This window comes from Manacus vitellinus, unplaced genomic scaffold (assembly GCF_001715985.3).
Source record: "Manacus vitellinus isolate BGI_N305 unplaced genomic scaffold, ASM171598v3 scaffold_0_pilon, whole genome shotgun sequence".
Classification (NCBI taxonomy): domain Eukaryota; kingdom Metazoa; phylum Chordata; class Aves; order Passeriformes; family Pipridae; genus Manacus; species Manacus vitellinus.
Genome location: NW_021938789.1, coordinates 17,821,327 through 17,848,714, shown reverse-complemented (window position 1 = coordinate 17,848,714; position 27,388 = coordinate 17,821,327). Strand labels below are relative to the sequence as shown.

The following is a 27,388-nucleotide window of genomic DNA, read 5'->3' as shown; positions in this document are numbered from 1 at the left end:
CTCCAGCAGTCAGGGACACAGGGCAGACTGGCCCAGAGAGTGGATCCTCTGAAGGTCCTAACTGTTATTTAGGACAAACACAGGCCCCGTTCATAAGAAGGGTTCTCTGAGCTTATCCTCAGAAGACAAATGCCTCCCAGCTCCATGCCATGTAGAAGCCACTCACGCTGTAGGAAAAAGGAAACTTTTAATGATGCCAACTACTGAGAAGCCACTGCTAGCCCAGCCAGGCCCCCATGATGCAGAACGTCAACCAATATCAAGAAGATCCACCCCCATGAGGGTTTTCAAGATGACTGTGCCACCAACAACATCCACAGCGGCGCAGGACTTCACCTGACAGCACAATGCCTTTATATCCATCTCCAAACTGATATATCCATCTCCAGACTGATCTGTCCAAGCAATCAGACAACCAACCTACAAAAACCAACACAGGGCAGCTAACGGAGAAACCCCAGTATTATCATCTTCAAACCTGAGTGCAAAAATAAACTTGACTTGCCCATCTTTAGCACAGAGCAGCAAGTATATCTTAAAAACAAGCTACCCCACCCACCTGTAAAGAAGAAAGGTCACCAAAATAATACTCTGAATACAGGATTCTTCCCCTGAGAAAGAAATTAACAGCTCGTGATATGTAATAACATCCTTTAGTGCCTGTCATACAGAGAAACAACAGCTCTGGTAAGGGCACAGTAAAAACTGCTGCCACCATCACTCTGTGTCGTTGGAAAGGGCACCACCTATTGTCGAGCTACCTGATATGTTCCACCAGCAGACACAATATTTAATTATGCTTTAATAATCTGGGCTGAAAATTTCTGTTTGCCTCCAGCAATATTTTTATATTACCACACTTCAATTGTCAGTCTTAAAGTTCAAATTATTTCCCTAAGTAAGGACAGAGAAAAATATTCCATTTCTTATATTTAAATAGGGAGAAAGACTCTCAGAAATCCCCAGAGTGCTGTTGAGGAGCTGGAAGCAGAGAGGAGCTCAGGGCTATTCCAGGACTCAGAGGAAATAAGGGCATGAACTGAGACAGAGGCTAGTGAATCAGGATGGACTGTTTTAGCAAGGGTAGGAGTTAAGCTGGGTCTCCACATTGAACTGCAGTCCTGTCTCCAGAAAGAAGGCAAGTCCACCAGCAGTATCTCCACTTTAAAACATCACAACTTGAGAGACTAATCCCCAAGCTGGTCCTTGAATCACACTGCCAGAAGGAAGTCCTGTAAGGAAGGAGCATACAACCAATAAGGCATTCACCAATGTTGTGGTCTAGTAACTGTGGCTCGGGATCAGCCATGTCAGATCTAAAACAAGATCTGCCAAGCTTTCTGTGTTCCCCAAACCTGCTTTCCCTGCTCTCTTGAACAGCTTGTGTGTTAGGGCTTTGCTGTGGAAATGCACAAGGCTGACTTGTTTCTGCAGCAATCCAAGCTACAAGGCAATTAAGTCATAGGAACAATTCTGCAGGGGTCAATTTGGGTCAAAGCCAGTTGTCCTTAAACTGAGCTAATAAAATAGGCTGCACTCTAGCCAGCACTTTGGTCTCAGGTGTCTTTCTGCACTTCCAGGACAACACAAAGGAATATCTGCATCTGACCAGAATAGAGCAGGCTTGGGAAAAGCCAGACAGGCTTACTTAGCTCCGAATCCACAACAGTACAGAGTTGTGCTTCCTCAGGATCCAGCCTGTCACTGGCCCTGACCTAAAGGGTCTTGCTAAATCAGGTCTATCCAGAACACTTCCCTCCCCCAAATTCCCATGATTCCAGTGGTCAGACTGGCCTCTCTAAAGTACACCACTGCTCCACTCTCCCATAAGTAAGCTAGGCTGGAATAGCATATTTTCAGCTACTTCAGGCCAAAAAAAAAAAATCTGACACCATGATCCTCATTTTCAGTAATGTGAGCATTCAGCTCCCACTTGCAACACTGAAATTCAGGCCACAACTCTGTTCCTTTTTATGCCTGCAGATGGTTGCTTCATCTCCCTACAGATGGTATCCTGAAGCCAAGGCAAGTGGCTTTCATGAAGAACTCCAAGGCTACTATTTGACAAAATCTGATACAATCTGAAGCCTGGTTTTCCAAGGAAAGACAGAACGCTATAATTGTGGCAAAAAATCTTTATTAAACTAGATTTTGTAAATTCCTTTTCACATTAGAAATTCCAAATGCAGATTACAAAATTATTTCAGTAAAAAATGAAAGTTAAAGTTAACAGCAAAATTACAACTTTATACAAATAAAAAAATCATTTTTTATTTTAATTTAAAAATAGAAATTTATATCTTCCAATATACTTACTGGTCCTAACAGCTTTTACAAGTGGTAGCTGCAGTACTAGGTCTTTTCACATGCATATTCACATATAGTCATTTAATCCTCTGCACAATTTATTTAGCTGAAATAGCATGAACAGTTGGGTTTTGGTTGGGTTTGGGGGGGAGGTACCACATGATATTAAAAGCAAAAGCCAAAATATCTTGAAATATTTTTTAAAATAACATTTTTGCCCTACTACTTTCACAATCAACTGAAATGTTTTTCAGCGGTCACATTACTTCAGACAACTTTTTGCATTGCACCTCTGGGTCTTTTTTTTTTTTTACTGTAAGATCACCCATCAATGTTAGCACAAGCATTAATTTTGTACAATAAAAACAGGATAATTTTCCTAAATTAAAATGTGGGATAACTATTAAAATGTTTTGTAAAAAAGACACCAAAAGTCATATATTAAAGTCATCACAATCACATGCTGCTGAAGAACAGAATAAAAAGTGGTACACAAAATAGGTATTTTAACAGTCACACATTATTTTAGAGTGCTGGTGGCAATACTGCTGTTTTAATTAAAAGTGTAAGATGATACAGAATTTACATGATACTTCAGGATTCTCACTGATGTAACTGTAAAAGACATCAGAAAGGCTGGAACTTCTAAAATGTAACCTACTTTAAAATACCATTTGGAAACAATTATATTTCATAGAATTTGTCACAGAATACATTATAAAACCAGTCAGAGAATACAAGATCTCCAGTGTTGTGTTTCTGGAATACTGGCAAGTAGCTGAAGGCATGAAGATTCTTACTGATAAAACTCTACTTACTTAGATCCTTACTGATAAAAATCTACTTACTAACTCACTGTGCACTAAACTCCTTCTCCATTCTGCATCAAGCTCAGCACAGCTTTTAAGCACATGCTTGAGATCCTAAAAAAGAAAAAGCTTGAGCTCATCATATTTTCTCTGAGTTGGAACTGCAGTGCCTCATCTTGAATTGCTGAAGCTGACAGAGGCTCTGTCACTATTTTCAATAGAGGCAAGATTGGTTCTACCCATGTTACAATTTTAAACCATCATCTTCCATCAGAGTTCAGCTGGTAGTCAAACAACTTATACTAGGTGAATGATCAGCCTATAACCAGACAGGGTTTAGTAAGTAGAGCACTCTAGCGAACCTCAACCTGTACCCAAAAGGACAATTAAAAGAGGAAGAGAGAAAACTACCCCAAACTGCTCTTAAGCTGTGAATTTCTCTGTTGACTTTTGACAGACTGAAAAAAAATTCTCCAAGCAATGGGTGGAGCAATGGAGGTTTTGCCCGGAACATTTTAAACATATTTATCCAAATAGGACTATGGAAGGACACTGAAGCTCAGCGGGGACAGCTGCTTTTCTGAAAAGTCCTGGCCCATTTCCAGAGACTGTTTATGCACTTTTAATTCTTCAACCTCATTTGTCCCCTTGATCTTGCACTCTTAGCTTGCAGTGGCGATTTTGAAAGAGGCTCAGGAAGTGGCGACTTCAAAAATAGTCCCGAGCACATTGGTCAGAGCATTTTCTGGGGAAGTGAGAGTCAAGTGCCACCATTATCATCCACTTGTGAAGCCAGAAGGCAAAAAGCTGAGTGTTTCTTATCTCCAGGGTAAAGTTGTCAACTAGATTATGATGAACAGATGGACAAGACAACAACTCTTTCTGTTCATCTTTCAAAATAAAATCTAAGCTGTCTTTGTTCATGTCGGGAATGGTATGAATATGCTTGAATGAATCAGGCTCCCTCCCCAAAAAACCAGAAGTGTTGGTACTTTCCTGTTTACAAGCACATCACTGTAGGGCTTGGGCATCCAGAAGCTCAACACGCAACAGCCACTCAGGTCAATCAACAGGGTTGGTACTTCAAAGAGCTGTCCCAGAGAGCTGTACCTTAATTTGTTATAAACAGTAGCACTAAGGAAAACCTGTTCAGGAGCACAAGGGACAGCTCTTGGTGAAAAATAAAAATCCTAGCTCTGCTAGGACAAGACAGCTGATAGTCTGAACTGTTGTCTTGAGGCCAACTGCCTAAACGGCACCTCAGTCCATTTTAGGCACTGTCACAGAGGATGAAGCGTGGGCTTCACCACACAGGACATCGTGCAGTGGCAGCACTCTGCTAGTGCTGTTTGGGGGACACAGGTCTTTTGAATTTCACCACTGGTGACCAGAGCAGGCCAGAGAGAAAGAAACAGAGAAAGGACACAATTCAGATGAACTAAGTACCCACAAAAAATATAAAACTTATTATGGCAGTCTATTATTTTAGAAAGAGTCCCTTTGATTAAGTATTATTCAAGCTACTCTTCCACTTGAAATCACCATGAAAACATTATTATATCTGTTGAAGCATGACAAACTCATTTTTAAGTCTACTGTGCATTACACTCACTGTGTATGTATCGCAGTAAACATGGGTATTCAGGAAACACCATGTCTTTCAGCTTGTCAGCAACTTATACAGACACATTTTCAAGTGAAATCTATTTCCGTGGACAGTTTTTCTCACAGAAGTTCCTTGCTTATTAGTACCCATGCACACAAATGGCAGAACTTGCACACACATATGGATTCATACACAAACTCTTATGTGCATGTAGGTCCTGCAAAAGTGGTTAAAAACTTTAAAAACACTCCCATTAATCTTTAACCTATTAATATTATTCCTAATACAAAACTCAGACCTGTTCTGAAAAAGCCTTAAAACAAAATTAATATTTTAAGAATATGAATATTTCAAGAGGCAAAGATGTAAATAAAAGTAGTAATGCATTCTAGAAGATATTTCTATTTTAAAAAGTGTTCTGATTGTCTACTGGAAACATTTGCCAAAGTACAGATGTTTATATTTCATCGTGGAGAGGTTTTGTTTGCAGTTTTTCTATGTTGTTTTGGATTTTTTTTTTACATAGGTATTTCTAGATGCTTATGCCACACCACCAAAACCAGAACTTTTGTACTCTCAGACTTTCCAGTTAGGCAATTACCAGTGCAGTATAAGCATTCACTTTGATGTAAAAAATACATTTAAAATGTTTCACAATCATATTTTCTACAAGGAAACCAAACTTAATACACAGAGAATGAAGACATCACTGTTAGACACAGTGAAAGAGTACTCAATGTGGTTCACTTAAAAAGCCATAAAATAAGAAACACTTTTAATCCAGTAGATGGTAAGGGCAAAAATGTAAGGGCATTTCCTGCAAAATTACAGTATTAGCCATGTGTAAGAAGAGACTGAACTACAGCATTGTGTGTTTCCCTTTAACAAACCACACTAAGTCTGCAAAATTACCAAACATGGAGCTGGCCTTAATGCACAGGCCATTATATGCAACTTCCAGACTTGAGAGAAGTTTAGAATGGAATAAAGACAATAGAACTGGTCAACCCATCACAACATAACCACTAAAGCAGACTTTTGAAGAAACCTGGAAATATTTAGCACTCAGCTGTAACTGTATTTGAAATATCAGTAGTTGCCCAGTTTCACTCTCTCCTTTTGTTCTTCTGAAGGGTTGAGCACAAAGTTCTGAATCACAAAATAACTGTACAAGGTACTATGTTTTAAAAGCACAGAAGTCACGGCAATCAAAATGTGTGAGGGTCAAAAGAAATAGATTAGGTATGCTGAGAAGACAGTTATATTTAAAAATCATACCTTAACTTCCCTTTAAGACATCACGTATTTCTCAGCAAAATTCTTGATCTATATTTCTGAGACTTCAAATCCCTTAAGTATCTTCTTTTTTTGCAGGTTCAAAAAAGGATCCATTTCACACAAAAATTTTATTGGAAACATTATGACAAAACCACTTACTGTAAATTGAAGTAATTTCTAATAAAATATCATCCTTTAAAACAGATTACAAAATACTAGTAGAGTTGTTCAAAACATCGGTCTTTTTTCTGTAATCTGGATGTAATCACACACCTCAGTTTCTATATTCCTCTTCTCCACAACTCCTCAAATGAGCATGACTTTCAGGCAACCTGGTTTTATTTCTGTGAACCTATAAAACAAGAAAAAATGAATCTTCACCATGAAAGCTATGTGCAATGCCATCTCCTTCAATCTTCAAACATATGGAAAGTGGTAAGGTTCTCAGTCAAGGATACGTGCATGTGAGTCAAGAAATCAGCACTCGAATGTGACAGTAAAGGAGGATTTTACAGAATCTGGAGATGCAAAGAGCTGGAAATAGCAGAAACTAAGATAAAAATTTAAGAAAAAGCTGCCCAGTATTCTTGGTTATATTCGTTCTGCTCCTCTATTCCTGCTTCCCATTCACTCCCTCTTCTTTAAAAATGGATTTTAACTCTTGTATTCTGTAGAAGGTAAGAAGGAAACAGGGACAGAAGTCTATGTTATTTTTGAGTCACCTTCACAAAGTGCTCTAGAGAAAAAGCAGCAAACACACTGATGCTGGCCCAGACTTGCTAAATTGCTATTCCCCATAAACTGAGCACTAAGGCAGGTATTGAGAACCAATAAAAAGCAGGATTAACAACTTTTCACAGTAAAGACAGCAACCTTGAATGGAAATATGTAATTGAACTATCTCAGAGGAAAGGATCTAACATGTAATAGGTGCCCTGTATAAAGTGCTATTGTGTCACATGATTGCACTGCATTTGTGAAACAGTAAATTTACTTTAATCTGAAACAGCACACCTGCCTTCATCTCTGATATTGCTTAATAGTATTCTAAAACTAACTTCAATTTTCAGTTAGTTAAATGTGGGTTGAGAAAAAAAAATGTATCGGTAACAAAAATCTAAACTCACCTGAAGTTGTGGGTTGTGAGGTATCTGATAGCTGCTGGTCTGATGCGAGCAACTCCTCCCTGACTATGGCTTCCTCTTCCCGTGATAACAGTGAGATATGGTTTACCACCAGTCTGCTGGTGCTCTGTAACAGCAGGAATTGTAACAGTTAAAATTTTCCCTCAGCAGAGTTGGCATTTAGTATATACCTTCAATGCATTCTTCTGAAAACTCTCACTACTGATTCAGAACCTTGCTTTGCCATGCTGGCTATGCATGTTTTATGTAAAAATAGCCATTTTTCCCCTGTTCTAAAAAAGATACTTTGAAAAACAAACATAGTCAAGCTTTTTAAATCTAGATTGCTTGCAATATGCATGTTGTGATCATCACAAAATCCTTCTAATTTCATAGCAGCTTTACTGTTTCTGTCATCTAATACTTAATTGGAATTTACATCCTGTGACATGAATTTAAATTGCAAAATTAAAAGAGGTGAGTGTAATTTACTCAATTTTTAAGTGACACTATTGTTTCATATTGTATCTTAATGTGAATAAAGAAATATCATTTTATTGAATAAAGAAATTAAGAAGAAAGAAAATATAAATCCAGCATTTTTGACATTTAAGTCACACTTATTTGGATTATTTTCTGCTATGCTGGAGCATGATCAACAGATCAAAACATTCCATGAGCTGTATCTAGCCCTGATAACAAAAGAAATTGCTCTCTTCCCAGAGATAACTTCTGAACCTCAACTGATGAAGAGTTTGAAAAAGAGGAAAAAAATATATTAAACTGGATTCTCAAAATGAGCCAAGATTTGCCAGTTTGGAACTATCAGTTCTCATGACATCTTTCCTCAACTACTCCCTCTCTCTCTCTTGCATAACTTTATTTAGGTTTTATATCAGTTTACTGTCAGCAAAAAGTTCCTAGTATTGACCTCTTTCCCATGTCCATACACTGAAATTAACTTTTTTTTTAGATTTAGGTGAATGGACTGCACAGAGAGCCACTACTATCAATTCCAGGACTCGTGATGTAAATGCAGTTCTGGAAATTTAGCTCTAAAAAGCATTAGGTTAGAGCTTAAATTACACAAATATCACTGCAAGAATAGCACAACATAATGCAATTTATTGCATATTGAAAGAAAAGGATTATCTAAGGCCCCACTGAACAATTTTGTTTATACTCTGTGGAGTAGCAGATTCAAAAAATCAGGTTTGTGCAGTAGTATGTTGTGTAAGAAATATTTCTTATAAAAGCATTCCCAGTGTGCTTAAAGTTATAGGGTAAACTAGCAATGCAGAAAACGTATCTTTTTACAGCAAGTACACTCATGAAGGACTTGAACACTCTACTGGAAGAAAAAAAATGAGCCCTCAAGCAAAATTGCAGAAAATGACAGGTCTGGAAGCAGCAGTATTCTGATCTCAAGAGATCCTGCCGACAAACTGATAGGGAAGTTTCTGAAAGATGGCTCGAATCACACACTTTCATGTAAAAGTTCAAGTCAATATAATCATTGTGGTTAGAATTCCAACATAATAATTTTTCTTTAAAGATTAAGAAAGCAAAGTATTGCAAAGATGACAAAAATGTTTGCATTATCACCTCAGTCAAAAATATCAAGAAGGACAGACCATACCAAAAAAAAAAAAAAAAAAGATAAAACAGAAGAAAGATTTTCAAAGAAGTACAGGGGTTGGGAGTAGGGTGCAAGACAGAAAAAAGCAAGAATCATTGTCATGTCAAAGAAAAACAAACCATGGGTACTTTGAAAATAAGACAGCACAAAGACTAGTTGTTTTTAACACACGTTATTAAATTAAATTAATTTCCTCTAATATTGCCATGAATCATGATTTCTTAGTAGAAAATGAGGAGAATAATTCTTAGGGAGTAAGAATTATTATCTAAACCCTACCTTCACTTTTTTCCTGCAGCACTCTGGACAACTGATTCACAGCTTCATCCACGTGGAGACCATGCAAATCCAACACATTCATAGGCAGCAAGGAAGAATTTACTCTCTCAAAGATTTGCACAGCAGCAGCATGGTTGGCTTCCTTCATCTTCTGCTCGTGAAGGCGACTCTTTATTCATAAGCACAGTAGTGACTATTACACACCAAGACATAATCTAAGCTCCACACTGGTCATTGGTTTCAAAATGATAGGACTGGCGGGGTGCTTTTAGCTCACGGTTTGAAGCAGTAAAATTTATAATTGCAACAGAACTTCTGCAAGAGGCTCAGTGAGACCTACTAAAAAGGGGATTTCATGAGACCTGTTCATAAGGAACTACTCAAAGCTGGCACAAAGAAGGAATTGTAACAAAAGCCTTACAAGGAAAAAAAAATGCCAGACAAGGCACATAACCATAAGGTCTTTACATAAGCTAAAAAGTTACACTCCATGCTGAGTTTCAGATTTATTCTTATAACAGCAGATTTTTATTTTCTGCAAATATTTTGCTAAAATTGTAATGAAACAATGTCACAGAAACTGCCCAATAGCTAAGGAAAAACCTGTTGACTGTTATATTTGAGGTTAAGTCTTCTGAACGCATTCCCCTAAATTTCAGACAAGCCAAGAGTAAATGCTCTTTTTTTTTTTAAATAGTTGTCTGTTATCTCTCCTAATACTTTTGACAGATCTTTTATGATTGACAAGGTCAATATAGCCCCTTCTGGAACGAGGGCCAAGAAGCAGTACAAAGTTAGTCATCTTACAGAGTAAACAACTACCAACTACTTCCCATGAACCTTGCAGTGATAAAGTCTGAAAGATCAAAGCAACAAATTATGGCCTTGAAGATCTGCAGGCACAGTCTGAAAAGGAATGGAAGACTTAACTCCAGGTATTAGACTGACACGGGCTCAAGAGAACAAAAGTGACAGTCTGTCTTACACTTTATTTAAATGGATTATCTGAAGTGTATTAGTGTCAGAACCAAGACACCAGCTCTGTAACTCTCACTTGCAGAGGATTCTCAAGACAAAGGCCACCAAGCATAAAGTATTTTTCATGAATAAAGGTAGCTTAGTTTGCCTTTTTATTACCTAAATGAAAGTGTATAATAAATGCATTTCCAGATTGTATTTGTTCATATGGCTAAGAACAGAACAAAAGAGAGGACTTGAAATTAGATTTCTATTAAAAATCATGGAGACCTTTGTTTAGAACTTCTAAAAGCTTCAAGAATGTATGAATAAAGAACATAAGTTCATTATAAAGACTGATAATCAGTATTTTCTACATGCACAGTAACAATCTAAACATTCAGAGTTATACCATTTATATGAGAGCTTTTTTAATAAGCAAATTCAAGTGATTTATTATTACATTTTTTCTGTATAATGCAATTCATAGGTTAGAATTAAATGCCTCTATAATGTGAATTCTTACCAAATTTTTATATGCTGTTAGATCAGGGAAAAACTGTTGCCTTTGAAGACATTTGTAACAGAATTTTTAAGAGTGGTGTGAATAGAAGGGTCTCCTGTGAAGGCACTAGGAAACCAGTGTACAGGAACGCTGGTTACAAGAACAGTTGATAATTAAAATCAAGAATATGATCAACTGCAATGATCAGCAGTAATCAAACTGGTACATACAGAGAAATGTGGCTGAACAAGACCAGAGAGCCTGTGCTCCAAGGCTAGAGCACACAAGACTAATCAGCAGCAGATCTACATGCCAAAACCAGATGAATTGTGAAAAGCCTAACATGCCCCACCTCCTTTATCCCAACCCAAGACTGACTGTAGCCATAAAGACAGACAAAATGAAGAAGCAAAGACAGCAGGCAGCAATCTTGCCCAAGATTTATGGTGGATGAAACAAGTGTGATTCTGTGGCAAAAGATCACATCTTAATACCTGTCTGACTCCTAAAAAGTACAAAAAACTAAAAACAGTTCAGCACCAATTAAGAGGAACCCAAGAGACATACAGAGGATTCAAAAATTGATGTTTGTTGCAGTACATGTCATACCCCAGTGAACCTGGCCAGATCCCATGGACACAAATTTTGGTGCTTACAAGTTTGTGGATGTGAGAGAGATCTAGGACAACAGAACATATGTGACTAAGCACTAAGTATCACCTTTCATGAGGTCTCACACTGAATTTGGTTACGTAGCTTCCTGTGCCAGTATCAATTCTATGAAAGGGAGTTTACTTGTAATTGTCACTTATAACAATTACACAGGGAACAGTAACTGAGCAAATGTGTCAACTCTAGTAGGCACAATGTTTTCCTTATCACTGCCAATTCAGTATTTAAGTACCTCCCTAAATTCAGACAAAAAGCACAATATTTAAGTTTACCTGATGTGCATAAAATGCTGCCACAGGCTTCATACCCATCCGATAGGCCTCCCCAGCCTTTTTCAAACATTCTTTTCTCTTTTGCTGGTGACAAAAAGCTTCTGCTCTTAAATCATCATATTGTGGATACTCAAAGTCTTGAAATATTTCACTCAAAGGATCATCCTCTTCCTTACATTTTTTTGCCTGTAGGAATTTGCAATGTTGAACATAAGTATGCATTGTAGGGTGTTTTCATTAACATAGCTTTGGATATCCTTATAAGTTCTATTTAAAAAAAATAAAAATACCTTCTTCTCCCGGTTTTTTGCACTGTAAGAAGTAACAATTTCATTTTGCTGAACATTTTCTTGAGCTATAACTGTTTTTACAGGATCTGCCTCCAGGACACAGTTCAGAAACTGTTCAGTTTGTTCTAAAGAGTAGCTGTAAAAGATAAGTAAAATCTGTGACCTCACTGTCAGAGACTGAAACAGTTAAAGATTTACACATTCTAAGATTACCAAAAGACTTTTGCAAACTGAAAAGAAGCAGCTGCTCACCCAGCAAAGCCCACCCCTCCCTGAATACTGCCAAAGGACCTTCTGATCAGATAAGTGGGTGCCAGTGTCCCATATCCTGGGTGCAGATGCTGGTCTGAGGAAGGGAAGAGGCTAAGAAGAAGCAAGTCCTGCAAAGCAGGAAAATCCCTTTTATCATGCCAATGTCCTCATCTAGCCTGGGCTGTGCATCTCAAATGCTGGACCAGGACTGATGCTGGCACAATAGGCAGCTGCAGCTGTCTTTGGAGATGTCAGAGGCTCATGGCATGGTCCCGTGACACTATACATTCTAAAACTCCCCACCCCAGGGAGGTACAAGGCATTCCCACCTGAGCTGGAAGTGTATAGTAACTCATAACATCTTTGAGTTGTGGGGGGGGTTTCCCCCAACCCCAATGGACCAAGACCACCACTTCAACCAACAGACATGGAAGCTGCAACTACCAAGTTTCATTGTTGGACCCAGTGGGCAGTGACTGTATACTTCTTTCCACCCTTATCCTTTCTTTCCCTTATGCATTTCTTTAAGTGTTACCTTTATGCTTTATTGCTATAGATGTTATGCTTTAACAATGCTTTATTGACATAGATGCTTTAATACTGCTATGCTTCAATAGTGCTATATTGCTATGCTTTAGTCTACAGATGCTTTAGTATTAACAATGCCATATTGCATAGATGCTCTAATATTGCCATGCTTTAACAGTGCTATATTGCTATGCTCTAATATTGCTTTACTGCTATAGATGCTTTAATATTACTATGCTTTAATAGTACTATATTGCTATGCTTTAATGTTGCTATACTGCTGTATAGATGATAACATACATACAGATGTTGTATTGCTGTAGAATGATAACACCCAACATGGCAACATACCTGTTTACCTTCGAAACAAAATTGTTCTAAAATAAACCCTACATATATATGTTTACAAACCCTGATTATTCAGTGTCCTTTCAGTCTAATCCATCTCATGAGATTTATTCATACGCACCTGGGTTACCCTCCCATTTCTGGGGCGGGTCACAACACAAATATATAGTAGGTGCTATATTTAACAAAAGGCATATTACAAACCTTGATATTGTTACAGAAATAGACTACATTGGAAATAAAGCACTGGAATGGAATATTCCACTGGAACAGAATATTCCACCTTATTGCAAAAAGGCTTGCAGACTTCCTGGCATTACTGGCGTCAACATACATGCAATCTTGGTTGACTGAATCGTAATTGAGGGGCACTTGAATATTAAAAGGAAAATGACATACTAAAGTAAATTGCATCCTACCTTGATCAAAGAGACATAAGTAAATGCTGCTTTTTGGGTTGGATAAGATACTTTATCTTAAATCTTCTCTGGTCAGGGTTAGATAATACATACTAATTTAAAACTAGCTCAGTTTTCTGAAACTCTTATGAAGGAAAATCCCTGTATTTTTAGTCAAGCTTTGTTATTAAATTTAATTAAATACTACATCAGCTGCCATCAGCTTTCTAATAAGCCCTCTTCTTTATTCTTGCTGTTCAGTAAGCTAACAAGAAAAAGACTGATCAAGAGTAAAGACAGATTCTGGGAAATGCAACACTATGAAGAGAATTTCGAATGTGAAAAACAAGAGATGGTGAAATGTATGAGCTATAGAGATGGATGAAGGACATATTTTAAACAGGAAAGATTTTTATAACAACCTGGACAAGCAGAATGACTGAGAGGTAGGCATGCAAACCCATGTGTAGAGACAGACACTCAAATGGTTGGGGATAAAAAAAAAGACATTTCTTTCCAAAAAAATTCAGTTCTCAGAGAAGTTCAGTTCTTGGATTTAAGAAGGTAGACATGCACCCCCGAAATATATTGCAAAAGAGAGAATGTCAGCAGGAAGAGATGAAGATCATTCCTTCAGAGCTGCTGTAGTAGCCAGGAAAGTACTCACAGCTAACATCAGGTGATGGTACTTTTCCTCTTGGGCAGATGACATTTTAACTTATTATTACCACACCCACTAATTTCTCCCACTTGATTTAAATCTCAGCTCTAGAGCAAATATGCAGTTACACTGACAATCAGCCAGTGGTCAATAGCCAGAGACATTCTTCTCCCAGTGAAAGAAACTGTCTGTTCTCCCCCTCCACAAAAAAAACCCAAACAAAAACAAATCTACACTGAGAGTTTTTATGCCCTTTTTGCCTTTAAGACCACCTAATTTTGCCTTTATTTAAATTACCAAAAAGTGTGCTAGTTTGTAAAAAGCCATTTTTTAGCAGTATCTTAACTCTTTAATATTTAAGACAGCAAATGTGCACTACAGAATGTTACTGAGTACCATTTTCACAAAAACCTTTAAAGATTTCTTACTTGTTGTCCCTGAAGATATCCATTAAGAAACTTTGATTAATAGTTGGAAACATCTCAAAAAGTTGCTTCTCCTTTAGTTTAGCAGCACAGTCTTTTCTAGCCGTAGAAGGAACACGATTCTACCCAGAAGACAAAAGAAAAATATTACAAGTTCTTGATTAGAAAAAAATATCATAACAGGGGAGCCAATCAACTTTACTGTTATTTGTTAAGATTTAAAAAATATCTACTCAGTTGGTATGCACCCACAGCAATGACAACATGCCAGTATCAGCCTGCCACACTGATCAGCATAAGGAAGGACAGGTGAGTTCTATTATACACCACTGCAGTACTCTGCAATCATTTGAAGTTATGCAGCTGGAGCTCCCTCATAACTTGGAAAAAGTAAAAGGAGGATTTTTTTAGGAGGAACTTAGGTTTTGGAATTTATTCCCTACTAGTCTATCTAGTCCACTGCTAAGCTTGTGCAAAGTCCACCTCTCTTCTCTATACTGAGGGCCTGGGATTGAAACAACATTTTATTATTAAGCAGCCTAAACAATTTTGGTTTGCTGTATCTGAAGCTGTACTGTAATATTCTTATTTGTAAAGTCATCTGAGAAGATGACATAGTTATAACTCAAAATAAATCAGACTCATCATTCCAATATTGATTTAAAAAAAATAAAAAAAAAAGGGGTCAAAATAAAGCCAAGCTCCATGAATTCAAACTGAAAATAAAGCTGCAGATACGACACTTGTTTTTATCAGTAGGACACATACACACAGTTCAAAGAAAGAATCCATAAGCCATTTTTCAAAGTACAGGCTAATCCGGCCAACTTTCTCTACCAGTTCAAAGCTCCTCTATTTTAGGACAGCTGCTTATCAGAGACAACTACAAACTAAAACGCCTACTCTGACCACCAGTGGGGCAGCAGAGGGCAGTATCAGGCACAGGCCAACAGGCAGGGTATGGGAACTGTGTAGAAAATAAAGAACCGGTAAAGATCTATTAAAAATTTACTATATTCTGACAGAGGGTACAGAATTGCTTGAAATTAACCTCAAGTACTTATTTCAGTGTCTCATCTGCTAGAAGTGTTGTAGGTTCTCCTTACAAAACATTAAAATCAATTCAATACACTTTTAAACAAACAAGGCATGGAGCCAATTAAGAACTTTTTTTGATATTGCTGTCACAATCAAAAGCATGGCAAATCACACTGCTCTTTGCTTTTGGGTGAGCAATCAAAAAAGATTCAACCAAACAGAAATGCTAACCTATACAGTGAAATGTACCATGATCTGTTTGTGAAACAATCAAAATACTTCATTCTAAATGAGACTATTTTTCAAACAGAACCATCTACCAAAAGCAAACTCCTGTATCACAGTAACCAACAATACTAATTGGCATGCATTTGTCTCACAAATTCAGGCTGTAATTCGCAGCACAAATATGAGTCACCAGAGTCACACTCTGTTTTATTACTGGTAGTAAATCTAAACTGCATAAAAAACAGGCACTATCCATACCATGTCCTGTCTCTCCTGCATAGCTAGTTCTTCAGAAATTATTTGCCTGAGAGAAACTTTCTGAATCTGAGCATTCCAGTGATCCATAAAAGGAAAAACGTCTGATGTTGCTGTTTTTTTCATCTGTATGTCATTAGATGTGCCTGAAGCCCAGCTCATTTTTTTCTTCTGTATTTTACTGTCTGCATTCTGAGATAGCAGCATTTCTGAGTCATCTGTATCTATTTGCTGAATCAGAGTAGGACCTTCAAAAGCAATAAAAATGAGGTGACAAATAAAATACTTATTAGCTTATATACAAGCAATGCCAAAATAATTAAGACAAGTTTTTTAACCTAGACAGTTTGAGTTTTGTTAAAAGAAGATTATTAATGCTAAAACAGAAACCAACACATTGTTTTCACCTTCCTCACTTCCATTTTACAAAGACTGTCTGATCATCTTTATCTACTTTGTGAAACAAAAGCAAACAATCATACTTCCTCACCAAATTTTCAAGTGTTAAGACGTATCTTACAGCTGTAAACTACCCTGTAGATACCTTAAGTTTGTGTGTGGAGTTGTTTGCTTTTATAAGAGAATCTGGGTTTACACTTCTACGAGTTAATAGCAACAGCTGAATGAAAACTGGGTTGCCAGAGATGTTAACACTTTTTGAACAAGGCATCCACCTTCCTGCTACAATCATCTTTGACAAGAACAACATGTGAATGTTGCATTTCTGACCTCCCTCCCTCATCTGCAGAAATCTTACTCTGCTAGTAATTCTCTGACCACATCTTTTCTTGTCACAGATATTACAGAAGTCACCAAACAGCTGTCTGGTTCAGCCAGAGATTCTTTTTAAGTTGTCTGAATTACACAAAATGATAGGCTCTTTGCTTGCATCTACCTGGTACTAGTGATTCTGCTTATAATTAACCTCTCTCCCCTCCCCCACACCTCCACAAGAGAAAGGTAAATGGATCCAAGGGCAATATAGTTTAGCTTAATAAATGAATCCATCATTTTTCAGACAGAATATTTGCATCCTTGCTTAAGTTTCAAAGAATTAAATATTTTTATAATGAGACCTAAGTATTTTTACAATTAAGAAAAATATACAACATACCTTCTGCAGACAACTTACATGATTCATCTCTCCTCTGACGCTTCTAAATAAAAATAGTAAAATCATTAGAGTTATAAGTTATAGATTTCACAGCAAAACTTCAAGTAAACTTTGAAGTTTCTAAGTAAGCCAGCTACAAAATAAGATCTCACAGTATTTCCCAAAGATTCAATATTTTAAAAGAAGTATATTTAAGAAAAGTAATTATGAAGTGGAATTTATAAGCTAGAATTATCTTTCTGAAAATACAGACTAGAGGAATATGCCCCACTGCTAAGACTTCATAACCTTAATTAAATAAACCAAACAAAAATTTTACCCCCAAACACTCAAAGTTTCATATAGCTATGAAGGAACACAGGTTGGAGAACTCATCTCAATTAATGCACATGGAGATGTTCTGTATACAGAATAATTAATAAAAGAATTCTTTTTACATGTCAAAAAAACAATAATAAGTTTTGGCCAGTGGAATTTTCGATCAATTTGGAATGAAATTGTGCACTATCATCCTTCTTTTTTAAGAATCTCAGTTTCACAATGAGGCACTCGTGACATACCTTAAACTTTCAACAGCGTTGATTGTTATGACATACTGATATACTCCACATATTTTAAATTACTATTATATTTTATCATTGTCCTTACACATTTAGACCAAGAAATATGGAGATGAATGGTCTGATAAAGCACAAGTGTGCCATACTACATCACAAGCAAGAAATCTACTAACCAGAATAGATTCTTTCCATTTTTCATGAATCACTTTTGCCAAATTTAGATCAATGTGAACCACACAATCCTCAACAGTCAGTGATCCTTGTGGAACAAAGAAAATATATTCATTAAAGCATTCTACAAAACTTAGCAATTAAAGTACAATAGCCAGGACTTATAAATTCTAGTTCTGGAGATTCTGCATAAACTGTCAGGCTTGAATAAAACCTGCAACTGCCAAGTTCAACAACAAAAAAGCATTCCACAGAAATTGTTATCTGGTGTTTAAAAACTCAGAAAGGGTAGGAAAAAAGCAAGTTAACTTTAATTGTATATTGTTGAAATGTGACTACCCGAACAATGGCGGTTTTTCCTTTTTTCCATTTTTCTAGCAAAACCTTCTTTTACAAAGCCATTGTTAATTTACAACAGTTTCATTCGTGAAACTGTGACTCCCCCATTCCACTGCAATCCACATGGCAACTGCTCTTCTGTGCCACAACATACCCACCACAGCCCAACATCAGTCACATCCCTTCTTTCAAACACACAAACTCAGAGAGTCAAATTCCAAATATCACCTCTAATTCTAAAGAAAATGGCAGGAATCGTCATGGTATCAAAATGATACATCTTTTCCCTAAAAGATCTTTCTGATACTGTTTCTCATCCTTTCAAAACTAAAAAAGCAAGAAGTACATATGTGTCAAATAAAAATGCAGGGCATATTTCAGACACAATAGAACACTTTTCTGCCATAGGAAACAAACTTTTTCTTTTGATGAGGTAGGCATGGAAGGCAAAGAGGCCAGCAGTCAAACCCACCAATAAATCAGGTATCTGGGGTATCACATCAAGTAATCTTCAGGATAAAAGAGGAAAAAAAAAAAGAAATAAAAAGGGGGGGGAAAGAGAGAGAAAACCACCAAGCTGTATATTCCTTCTATTTTCTTCTCTTCCTTTTTCAATCAGTCTGTAACTTTTGAGATGCTTGTTCAAGCTGCTTGTGGCTTCCTTAATCATAATCTCCCAGCAACAGACTAGTCTGTTTTCATCTTTTAAGTACAGCCACACTTCATCTTCTCTCTAAACCATTTATCTTCTCCTTCCCCAACTTTACTGATGTCTAAAGCTTTCTTTTTTCTTTTTTTCCTAATCAGCCACAATTTGCATATTCCTCATCATCTTAATATCTCTTCAGTTTGAATATAGGCTCAAAGGCCTGTTGTTCAAAATGCAAATAAGTCCATGTATTTTCTTAATATTTTAAAGTATGCACATGTACAAAATACAAAGGCAAACGGTAGCATTACTGCATTTATATTTTATGCCACACTTAATTCAGTTCCATTTTTGGATTAACAATAGCAAACAGTATCATGAGGAATTATGCAAATCTAATCCCTAAAACTGAAGCATGAAGGAAAAAAAGCACAGGCAAATAAATAAAGGTTTTCTTACCTAAACCAAGGTTTTTTCATAAAAACACAGATATAATTATGCCCATACCTGCATCAATGCCAACAGGCCCAAATATCTCTTTCAGCTGGAGTGCCAGTTCAGGAGGTAATGTTAGTTCTAGGCAATCTATACTGAAAGCTGCATGTGATGCTGGTACAGGGCTTTGTCTCTTGGCTTTAGCTGCAGACCAGCTTGGACTTTCAACTTCTTCTTTACCACATATCTCCTCAGAACTTTCCCAGGTTTCTTTATCCACCTCCATTTCTTTATCACTCCTAGAACTGACCAGAAGCACATGATCCTTTTCCAGTAAAGAAGCAGTCACTTTGGAATTCTCTGCATTGCCTTCTGAAGGATTAATGTCACTTTCATTATTTAATCCACATTTCAAATTGGTAGAAGTTGTGTTAGGACCATGAGGCAAAGTCACGGGTGTACAGAAGGTTGCATCAAGTTGTAAAAGTGATGGCTTATTTACAGTTTCTTCAGCAAGACTCTCAGACTCCACAGACTGCTTTCCTGAAATGGACAGCTCAGTGACACCTGCTGCTGAGCTGTTTGTGTCGGTTCTAGGGGCTGCATCCATGGAATTTTTCAGTTCCTCTGTATCATTCAGTGAGGTAGCAGTGAATGAGTCAGGTACATCAGCATCTGTCACAGTTGCCTTGGCAGCCCTACTTTCTGCAATGCTGAGTGATGAGTTCTTACCTTCTGAAGCCTCAGAGATACCACCAGTCCCAATCACTTTTGCTGTCTGTTCGCCGTCTCTGAGATTCTCATCACAGTTTGTACTTGCCTTGAAATCAAGGTCTGCGACAACTGGTTCAGCTTCTCTTACCTGAAAGCATTCGGTATCAACAGCTTTGCATAACTTTTCTTCAGAGTCTAACAGCAAACCTGTGGCCCAGTCTATGTCTTTGTTACATCTTTCATAGAGATCTTTCAGAGCTTCAAATGAAACAGACTCAAAGAGCTTACACAGTGTATCCAGCTTTTCAGAGTCATCAATATCGGTAAGTTCACTTTCTTCTACAAATGTACTTTTATCATAAGTAACTCGATATGGTATTTTTTCCTGAGAATCTGAGGCATTATCAATGTGTTTGGGTTTGAAGCCATCTAGTCTGCCATGCAATACTTTGGTAGTGTCAGGAAAAAGCATTTTCTTTTCTAATCTCCAGAGGAGAGCAAAGTCCTGTGATTCAGTCTGTGAATGGCTACTTTTTTGTCTACATAAGTACGTGTCCTGTTTCTCTTCTGTAGTGTTAAGGTTAGACAAGTGGTCCTCTTCTTTGGGATGGGGCAAACTGTTGTTTGTAAAAGTGAGGGCTAATCTGTGATGTTTCTTTGTTCTCTTATTTTGCTGGCTTTTTTCCTCACCTCCTGTTTCACTGGCTACTATTTCATCTTGGTGCATAGGAAAACTCTTTATATCTGGTTGCTCTGCAGTGCTCACGGGTGTCCCACAAAGCACATCTACAGTCTCAAGAGCATTTATGTCAATGTCACCTTCAGGATTTCTACCTTCATCAGACTGATTTGTTGTTTTCATTCTCCTTGACCTTTGTTGTCTCTGTTCTAATGAGGCTGAGATAGGCCAATGTCCTACCATTTGCAATTCCAGTGTAACTTTATCTGAACTAATAGAGGACCAGCTAGAGGCTAGATTTTCTTTCTCATGTCCTCTCTCAACAGTGTATGTCTCAGGCAGGCCCACTTGCTCTTTACCAATCTCAGGATGCTGCTGACTCAGAGTTTCACTTTCCTTATCACTCTTCAGAGAAGATTTTTCTAGTCTTCTAGATCTTTTGACTCTCTGTCCCATTGTTTGTTCTACAGGCCAGTCACCCAGGAAGTTTAGTAGTTCAGGTTTCCCTGACGTGTCAAAAGCTGAACTGCTTGGTTCCACTGTGTTACTAGTTTGTGTTGATTTTGGTTCCATACATATGGAACCCGACTGCTGAACTGCAGGTTGAACATTGACAGTGTTGTTATCGCTGTGTTCCTCAGCTCCTCCTGTATGCAAATTCGCAGTCTCTTCAGCTGTGATCACATCAACATCATCTATTTCTGTTTCAGCATTTTTTTCTACTTTTTCTCCCTTTTCTTCTTTCTTCTCCAAGGGCAGCTCTTTTTCGATGCACTCTGATAAACAGACATCCAAGTCATCTTGAACAGCACTGTTCTCAGAATTGTGTTCCGCTGAGTTATTTTTTATTTCTTTTTCCTCTTGCTGAAAACGTTCAGGATCACAGCTGCTTTCTAATATTAGAGAATTATGGGGAGAAGTTTTATCAACTTCAGCTAATTCAAGAGGCTCCACAGCAAAAGGTGGTTCTTCCTTTGCATCAGAATGTGCCTCTGTCTTTCTGAAACACAAACTGGAATAAAAGATAAACTCATAAAACTTCTTAAAGCATTTGTCTACTTTAACTCCAGTTAGAACTAGAGTGAGAGTTTGACTCTAGTTACACCTCTATTGAGAGGAAAACAAATTTATGACAACTTAGCCCTAACTTCAACGCTCCTCTACAAAAAAGGAGCTAAGGAAAGACCAACTTTCCTTGGTAAGTATCCCCTTCTTACTACAGAACAAGACTAAGAACACTTTCTCAGGAGTCAATTTTCCCCCATTCCCAGCATTCAGTTATGTACTGAAACACTCTGCTGCCAGACATTTCCTCATTCAGATAGCAAATCTGGTAAATCTGGCAAATCTTTTATTTAATGACTGTTGTTCTCTCCTGATGCCTTAATGCTAAATAAAATCTAGAACTAGGAGAGCATGTGCCATTTCTTGTCAGACCATTCTTCGCAGTCAACTACATTCCATTAATTATCAGTGCCAATTTCATTTCAAATACGTTAAGCATGCAAAACCCAAATGAAATAATAACTACAATAAAATCTAGGTTCCTCTGCATTATGATACACAGCATCATTCAGATTAGCCACTACAAAACAGTCATGTATACAACCAACATAAGTCCAGGCAAGTTTCAATTAAGTATATTGAAGAGCAAATAGGTAACTCTGCATGAAGAATTCACCTTCTACCACAAAGATAAAGTCAACACTAACATACAGATCTAGAAATAGTAATTTGCTCCTATTTGGGACTACACTCATCTAAAAAGCATTTTATAGATTTTAAGTGCTTCATATCTACAACATACATCCAACAGCATATTTCTATGATAAGAGAAAGTCAGTCAAAATTGGCTTCTTGAAAAGTAACACACAGCCATAATGGGAGGATTTCAAAAAGCATTGGAAAGTGACTAGATCCCTTGACTGCTCATTTCTAGAAATCCTGAAATTCTTAAAAATTAGGAAAACTATGTAGTGTTGTTTTTTTTTTATTTAACTCTCTTTTTTAATGCATTCACTGTTCAACAGTATTGTTCAGGTTCTCTTGCTAAGAAGACTGACTTTTTAGCTTTTTATTTGAGGCTACAAAGCTAGTGAAAGAATCTAACCTATGGCTTTCCTCCTGAGAAGGATCTTCACTCCAACCAGCAGCTTCTGATTTGTCTGGAACTGAAGAATCCAATATTGATCTAACAGTAAGGCAGCGTTCATATCGTTCCAACATCCTTTTGATCTTTTCTTTAGATACACCATGAATGTTTCGCCTATGAATTAAAAAAAAAAACAAACAACATTTCAGATTTGTGTATTAGAATGACAGAAGAGAAAAAGTAAATAATAATTTCATAAATTTACAGCAAGATTAATCAAAGAATTCATGGGGCCAGAGGAAAAGCTGTGAAACAGCAATTCTTTCTGTATCAGTGCATTAAGGCATTCCAAACAGGGCATCTCAGACAAACTGCTGTTCCACTTGACTTCTCCACCCCACTTGGTGTCCCTGTACTGCAATGGGATATTTTGCACATTACTAAAATCTAGAACTTTGTCCATAATGCATCATCTTCAAATAAGTTTCAGAAACACGCCATATCAGATCCTGACAGTGATGCAGGATACCAAACTAGATATGGAAGATTTCTGAATTCAGTCTTCTTTCTCTGGTTTTGCTAAACTAAGAACTCCTTGAGCCTTGTGGAAAACCTATTCACCTATTATTTTGGACACGAGTTGGCTTGAAATTTTCACTAACTCTGTTAAACACCAACTGGCACTGTGTTCTGCAGCATTTCCACCTAGAACAAGTGAATCCTGCCAAGGATGGCAAAACAGAAACTTAAGATACAGGAGAAAAGGTTTAAGATCTGTTTTAACAAAGAAACTAATCTTTCTTACCTCACTTAAAAAGCGGCCAATCTTGAGCTAAGTATGCAAATTCAGATGACAACAGATATTATGAAATCACAAAATAACTTATGTTGAAAGGGATATCTGGAGGTCACATAATTCAATCTCCTACTCAGAAGACATAGAGCTCGATCAGCTTGCCCAGAGCTTTCTAATGTCCAATTTTGATATCCCAAATGACAAAGTCTACAAACTCTCTGGGCAAACTCTTTCAGTACATAACCAACTTCAAAGCAAGTTTCAGGTTATTTTTCTTTCATGTAATCAAAATTCCTGAAGTTTCAACTTGCTGATGTTTGTTTTGCCCTATGCCTGCAGAGTTCTTCTTCGTCTTCTCTATAACCTCTCAAAAGGTAGCAGAAAACAATGTAATCCTTCCTTAATGTTCTCTTCTTAAAGCTGAATAAACTACCCTTGCTCAGTTCAGTATCATCTTCAAATTTTCTATGAGTGCACTCTGTCCCAGAATCCAAGTCATTAAAAGGACATTAAATAGTTGCAGTCCTAGTATTCATCATAGGGAGACAACAGCCTTCACTCTGGACTTTGGACACTGATCATACCATTTAAACCTGGCATCCAGCCAATTTTATACTTATTATTCACTTACATAGGGATTATGTCTTGCTTATTTTGGCTCTAGGTAACAGAAGGTCCTGCTAAAGAAGAGGTAAGCAACAGTGGTGATGCACAGGGGTTTGCCCCTCTCAGGCCATGAGGTGCTGATTGCCCTAAACTCAGTGACAGCAGAAACCTTTCAATTAAGGCAACAGACCAGCTGGATGCAAAAACAGCCCCAACTGGACATCATTTTTCCAATCTCAGGAACCCAAAGGAAGAGTCACTGTACTTTAAACGCAAAGAACTTGAAATAATGAAAACATCACATAATAGCTATTGCTAACAGTATCTTTTGTATGTAATTAAACTAAGGTGACAAAAAAATCTTTTAATACATAGAAAATCCCATAAAAGTTAATATTGTAGAAAAAGAATGTTAAAAAGCTACTTATTATCACCAAAATCTGGACTGGTGTCTTGCTACTTCATTAGCCACTGTGCTAAGTGATACCTTTTTAAAAATCATAGTTTATAGACTGTAAAAGATATACTGTCTAATGTGGTATTTTCCTTTAAAGTCTTACCTTTCAAGTTCTTTCGGTTTAAACTTCCACCAAGTGTCTGGTTCTCGGAACATTACTTCATATTTGAACTGCTGAGCCTGAATAAAACAGACATAAAAAAGAACAAGCCACATCACCCATTTCTTATTTCTATGACAAAGCACACAATATGCATAGTCTGCTTTTTCAAAGCTGTTTCTTGTATTTTTTTATACCTGTTAAATACTTGGAATAACACTTCCATTCAGTGTTTCACTTATGTTTATGTAAATGGAGATTTTTAAAAACATGGATATGCATCTCTTACTGTAAAATTAAATGTGTGCCATGAATTGCCTCCTCTGAGACAAGACTGCAGAACATCTCCTCTTTCCAGATACAGCATGCATATGTCTGTGCAGCCTCTCAAAGACAGAGAAAAGCTCTCTGCTTACATTCAGAGCTGACCAGATCCAAACCAGCTCCAAAACAAGCAATTCAGTTACATTAACACAGCTATTGTGGATGACCTTCCTGCCATATGGGAAACTTGAGTGAGCTGCAAGTAAATGGCTCCTATATGGTCTATTCTCACCATGACAGAAAAGGAGCCTAAGTCTAATCAGGAGAAACACTGTGAGTAGTACTGTGCTGTTTCTCCCCATTCCTGTTTTCAGAAAAAATTCTTGTCATCTTACCAAAGAACTTTTGTTGCACCTTTATTTCAATATACAGCAAACTCAAGGACATAATTTATGAAAGAACTGCTAATCTGACAATTGTTAATAAATGCAAGGAAACATTTTATTAATAAAAACTATCTGTGTCAAGTCCCACTGTTCACTAATCCCTTACCACATGCAGCATATGTAGAGTATCTGCTTAAAAGCTATCAATTCTATGTACTACAGTCTCTGATGTCTTTCTGTATCATGTAAAGAGAAATCACAGATCTATTTCCTAATATTTCTTCCAATATATTATTTCTGTTAATCACAACCAATTTCATAGAATAATGCAGTTCTATAAATACCAACCAAAACACTGAATGCCCAACAGCAAAATAAGAGCTAGAGTCTGAAAGTGCTGATGCCCATTTAGAAACTATTAAATGAAAAGGTGAGAAGGTCATAAAACTGGAGTATGAGAAACCTATAACAGAAGTTCACCAAGTTATTTAAATAATTAAATATAACTTTGGAAGTTAAATGTAGATTGCATTAACTTAATAAACTAAAGCAGGTCACTTTCAGTCACTAAATAAAAGCACCACACTCCTATCACAAAATAGTGCAGGTGCATTATTTTGATTACATGGCTTCAGTAAAAAACATTAAGTAAATCTGCATAGCTTTAAGCAAGCTAGCAACATCTGATAACTCTAGACTTCCAACTGGTCAGCTGGTATCTGTCTCTATGTCATATTTAAGGTGAAATGGAGACTGAGTCTTCAAGTTTCACAGAGCATCAAATATCATTCTTACTGATTAATGTTGATTATCTTTTAAAGTAGGTTCTAATGTTACTAATCATATGAAAGAGGAAAAAAATTTATTTATTTTTGGCCTCAAGTACAAAGCACTTGGCTTTGCCTCTTGGAAGCCCGGTCAGGTCAATACTTGAATATGCACAGAATATGACACTGGGTAATATGATTCCATGTAACACGTTTTTTACTCCAAACTTCCTTGTGGAATAGCACCTAGACTGAGAAAGACAATCCCCTATTAAAACAATGTTGTTGTTGTCCTGGTCAACAATCTCTTTTCACATTGGTCAAAGTGTAATACTAACCAAAGTAACATAAGGCTTCATCTCCCATGCTTGTATGTTTGTGTTGTCTATTATTATAGGAGTGATTCCCATTTCAAAAGCTTCTTTGGCTGAAAAACACACGTACAAAAGAATGTGATACAGTTAATTTCATTATAATAGGGTGAACACATAACATTTATACTAATTCTCTAAATTTGTTTTATTTTAAAGTAGATAATCCACAATGATTAACCACTGTGTTAAAAACTGTTGCCACAGCTTGACCTCTTTCAAGACCCTCTATTTCAGAAATCCCCCCTCACACATAAAGCTACTGAGATATGGCATTATTCTTTTGAATTAAGGTAGGTATGATAATCAAGGAATGAAAATGCAGATGTAAAATGCACCAAGATGACTAATCAATCAGTAAATTAAACTAAAAAAACTACATGATCACCTTAAAGTGGACTTCATTGTTGCATACAAAATTCTTGGCTTTATAAGAGTCTTAAGATTAGCCCACTCTGTAAACTGTATAAAATACGAAAAATCAAATGAATTATTGTAATTTAAATACACAGTAATGAAATGTTTAGAATCACTAGCTTTGAGACACGGCATCATGTTTCTGTAGCTATGTTACAATGAGTCTGAACAATCACATTACTTGTTGAACCATATATTTCTATCAACCCATTTCTCCACTGGTAGAAATCTGACAGTAGAAAAGTGATCATGGTTCAAATTTAGCAAATGAAAGCTTTAAAAGAGTTGTTCTGTGGGGAGTTTAGCATAAGGCACTGTCAAAAAATAAACTGATTATGGAAAGGGGGAAAAAAAATTCTGTCTTGCTCTTGTAATTTAGTTTTAAATTTCCCAACAATTTAATGCTTAAGAGAAAAAAGGTAATGAAGAGCAGGAAAATATCTGTGTTACTTGTATCAACATCCTCATTACTTATCACATATGCATGTTATAATGGATCATCTCAGAAGAAGTATTTCGGGGAGAGGGTATAGGTAACCACTCCAGCAAGGGGACACAAACCAAAATACACATCATGACAAAACTTGAGGATAAAATAAT

The 27,388-nt window shown here is 36.9% G+C and overlaps 1 protein-coding gene across 11 annotated transcripts in view; it reads right to left on the bottom strand.

Moving 5' to 3' along the window:
• Positions 1-2,120: 2,120 nt before the first annotated feature.
• The window catches only part of N4BP2 (NEDD4 binding protein 2), a 35,369-nt gene continuing 10,101 nt past the window's right edge, over positions 2,121-27,388 (bottom strand). For 6 of the 11 annotated variants that reach the window (XM_018068471.2, XM_018068463.2, XM_018068512.2 and 3 more), the window contains 13 exons: positions 26,339-26,427; positions 24,587-24,663; positions 22,643-22,798; positions 19,212-21,544; positions 17,719-17,804; positions 16,986-17,028; positions 15,875-16,119; positions 14,354-14,472; positions 11,739-11,874; positions 11,449-11,634; positions 9,043-9,211; positions 7,128-7,251; positions 2,121-6,352 (listed from right to left, as the gene is read on the bottom strand). In XM_018068471.2, coding sequence (XP_017923960.2) covers positions 6,307-6,352; positions 7,128-7,251; positions 9,043-9,211; positions 11,449-11,634; positions 11,739-11,874; positions 14,354-14,472; positions 15,875-16,119; positions 16,986-17,028; positions 17,719-17,804; positions 19,212-21,544; positions 22,643-22,798; positions 24,587-24,663; positions 26,339-26,427 — 3,809 coding nt within the window. In that variant the 3' untranslated portion in view covers positions 2,121-6,306. The other 5 variants (XM_018068501.2, XM_029959943.1, XR_001920131.2 and 2 more) reach the window with 5 other exon arrangements.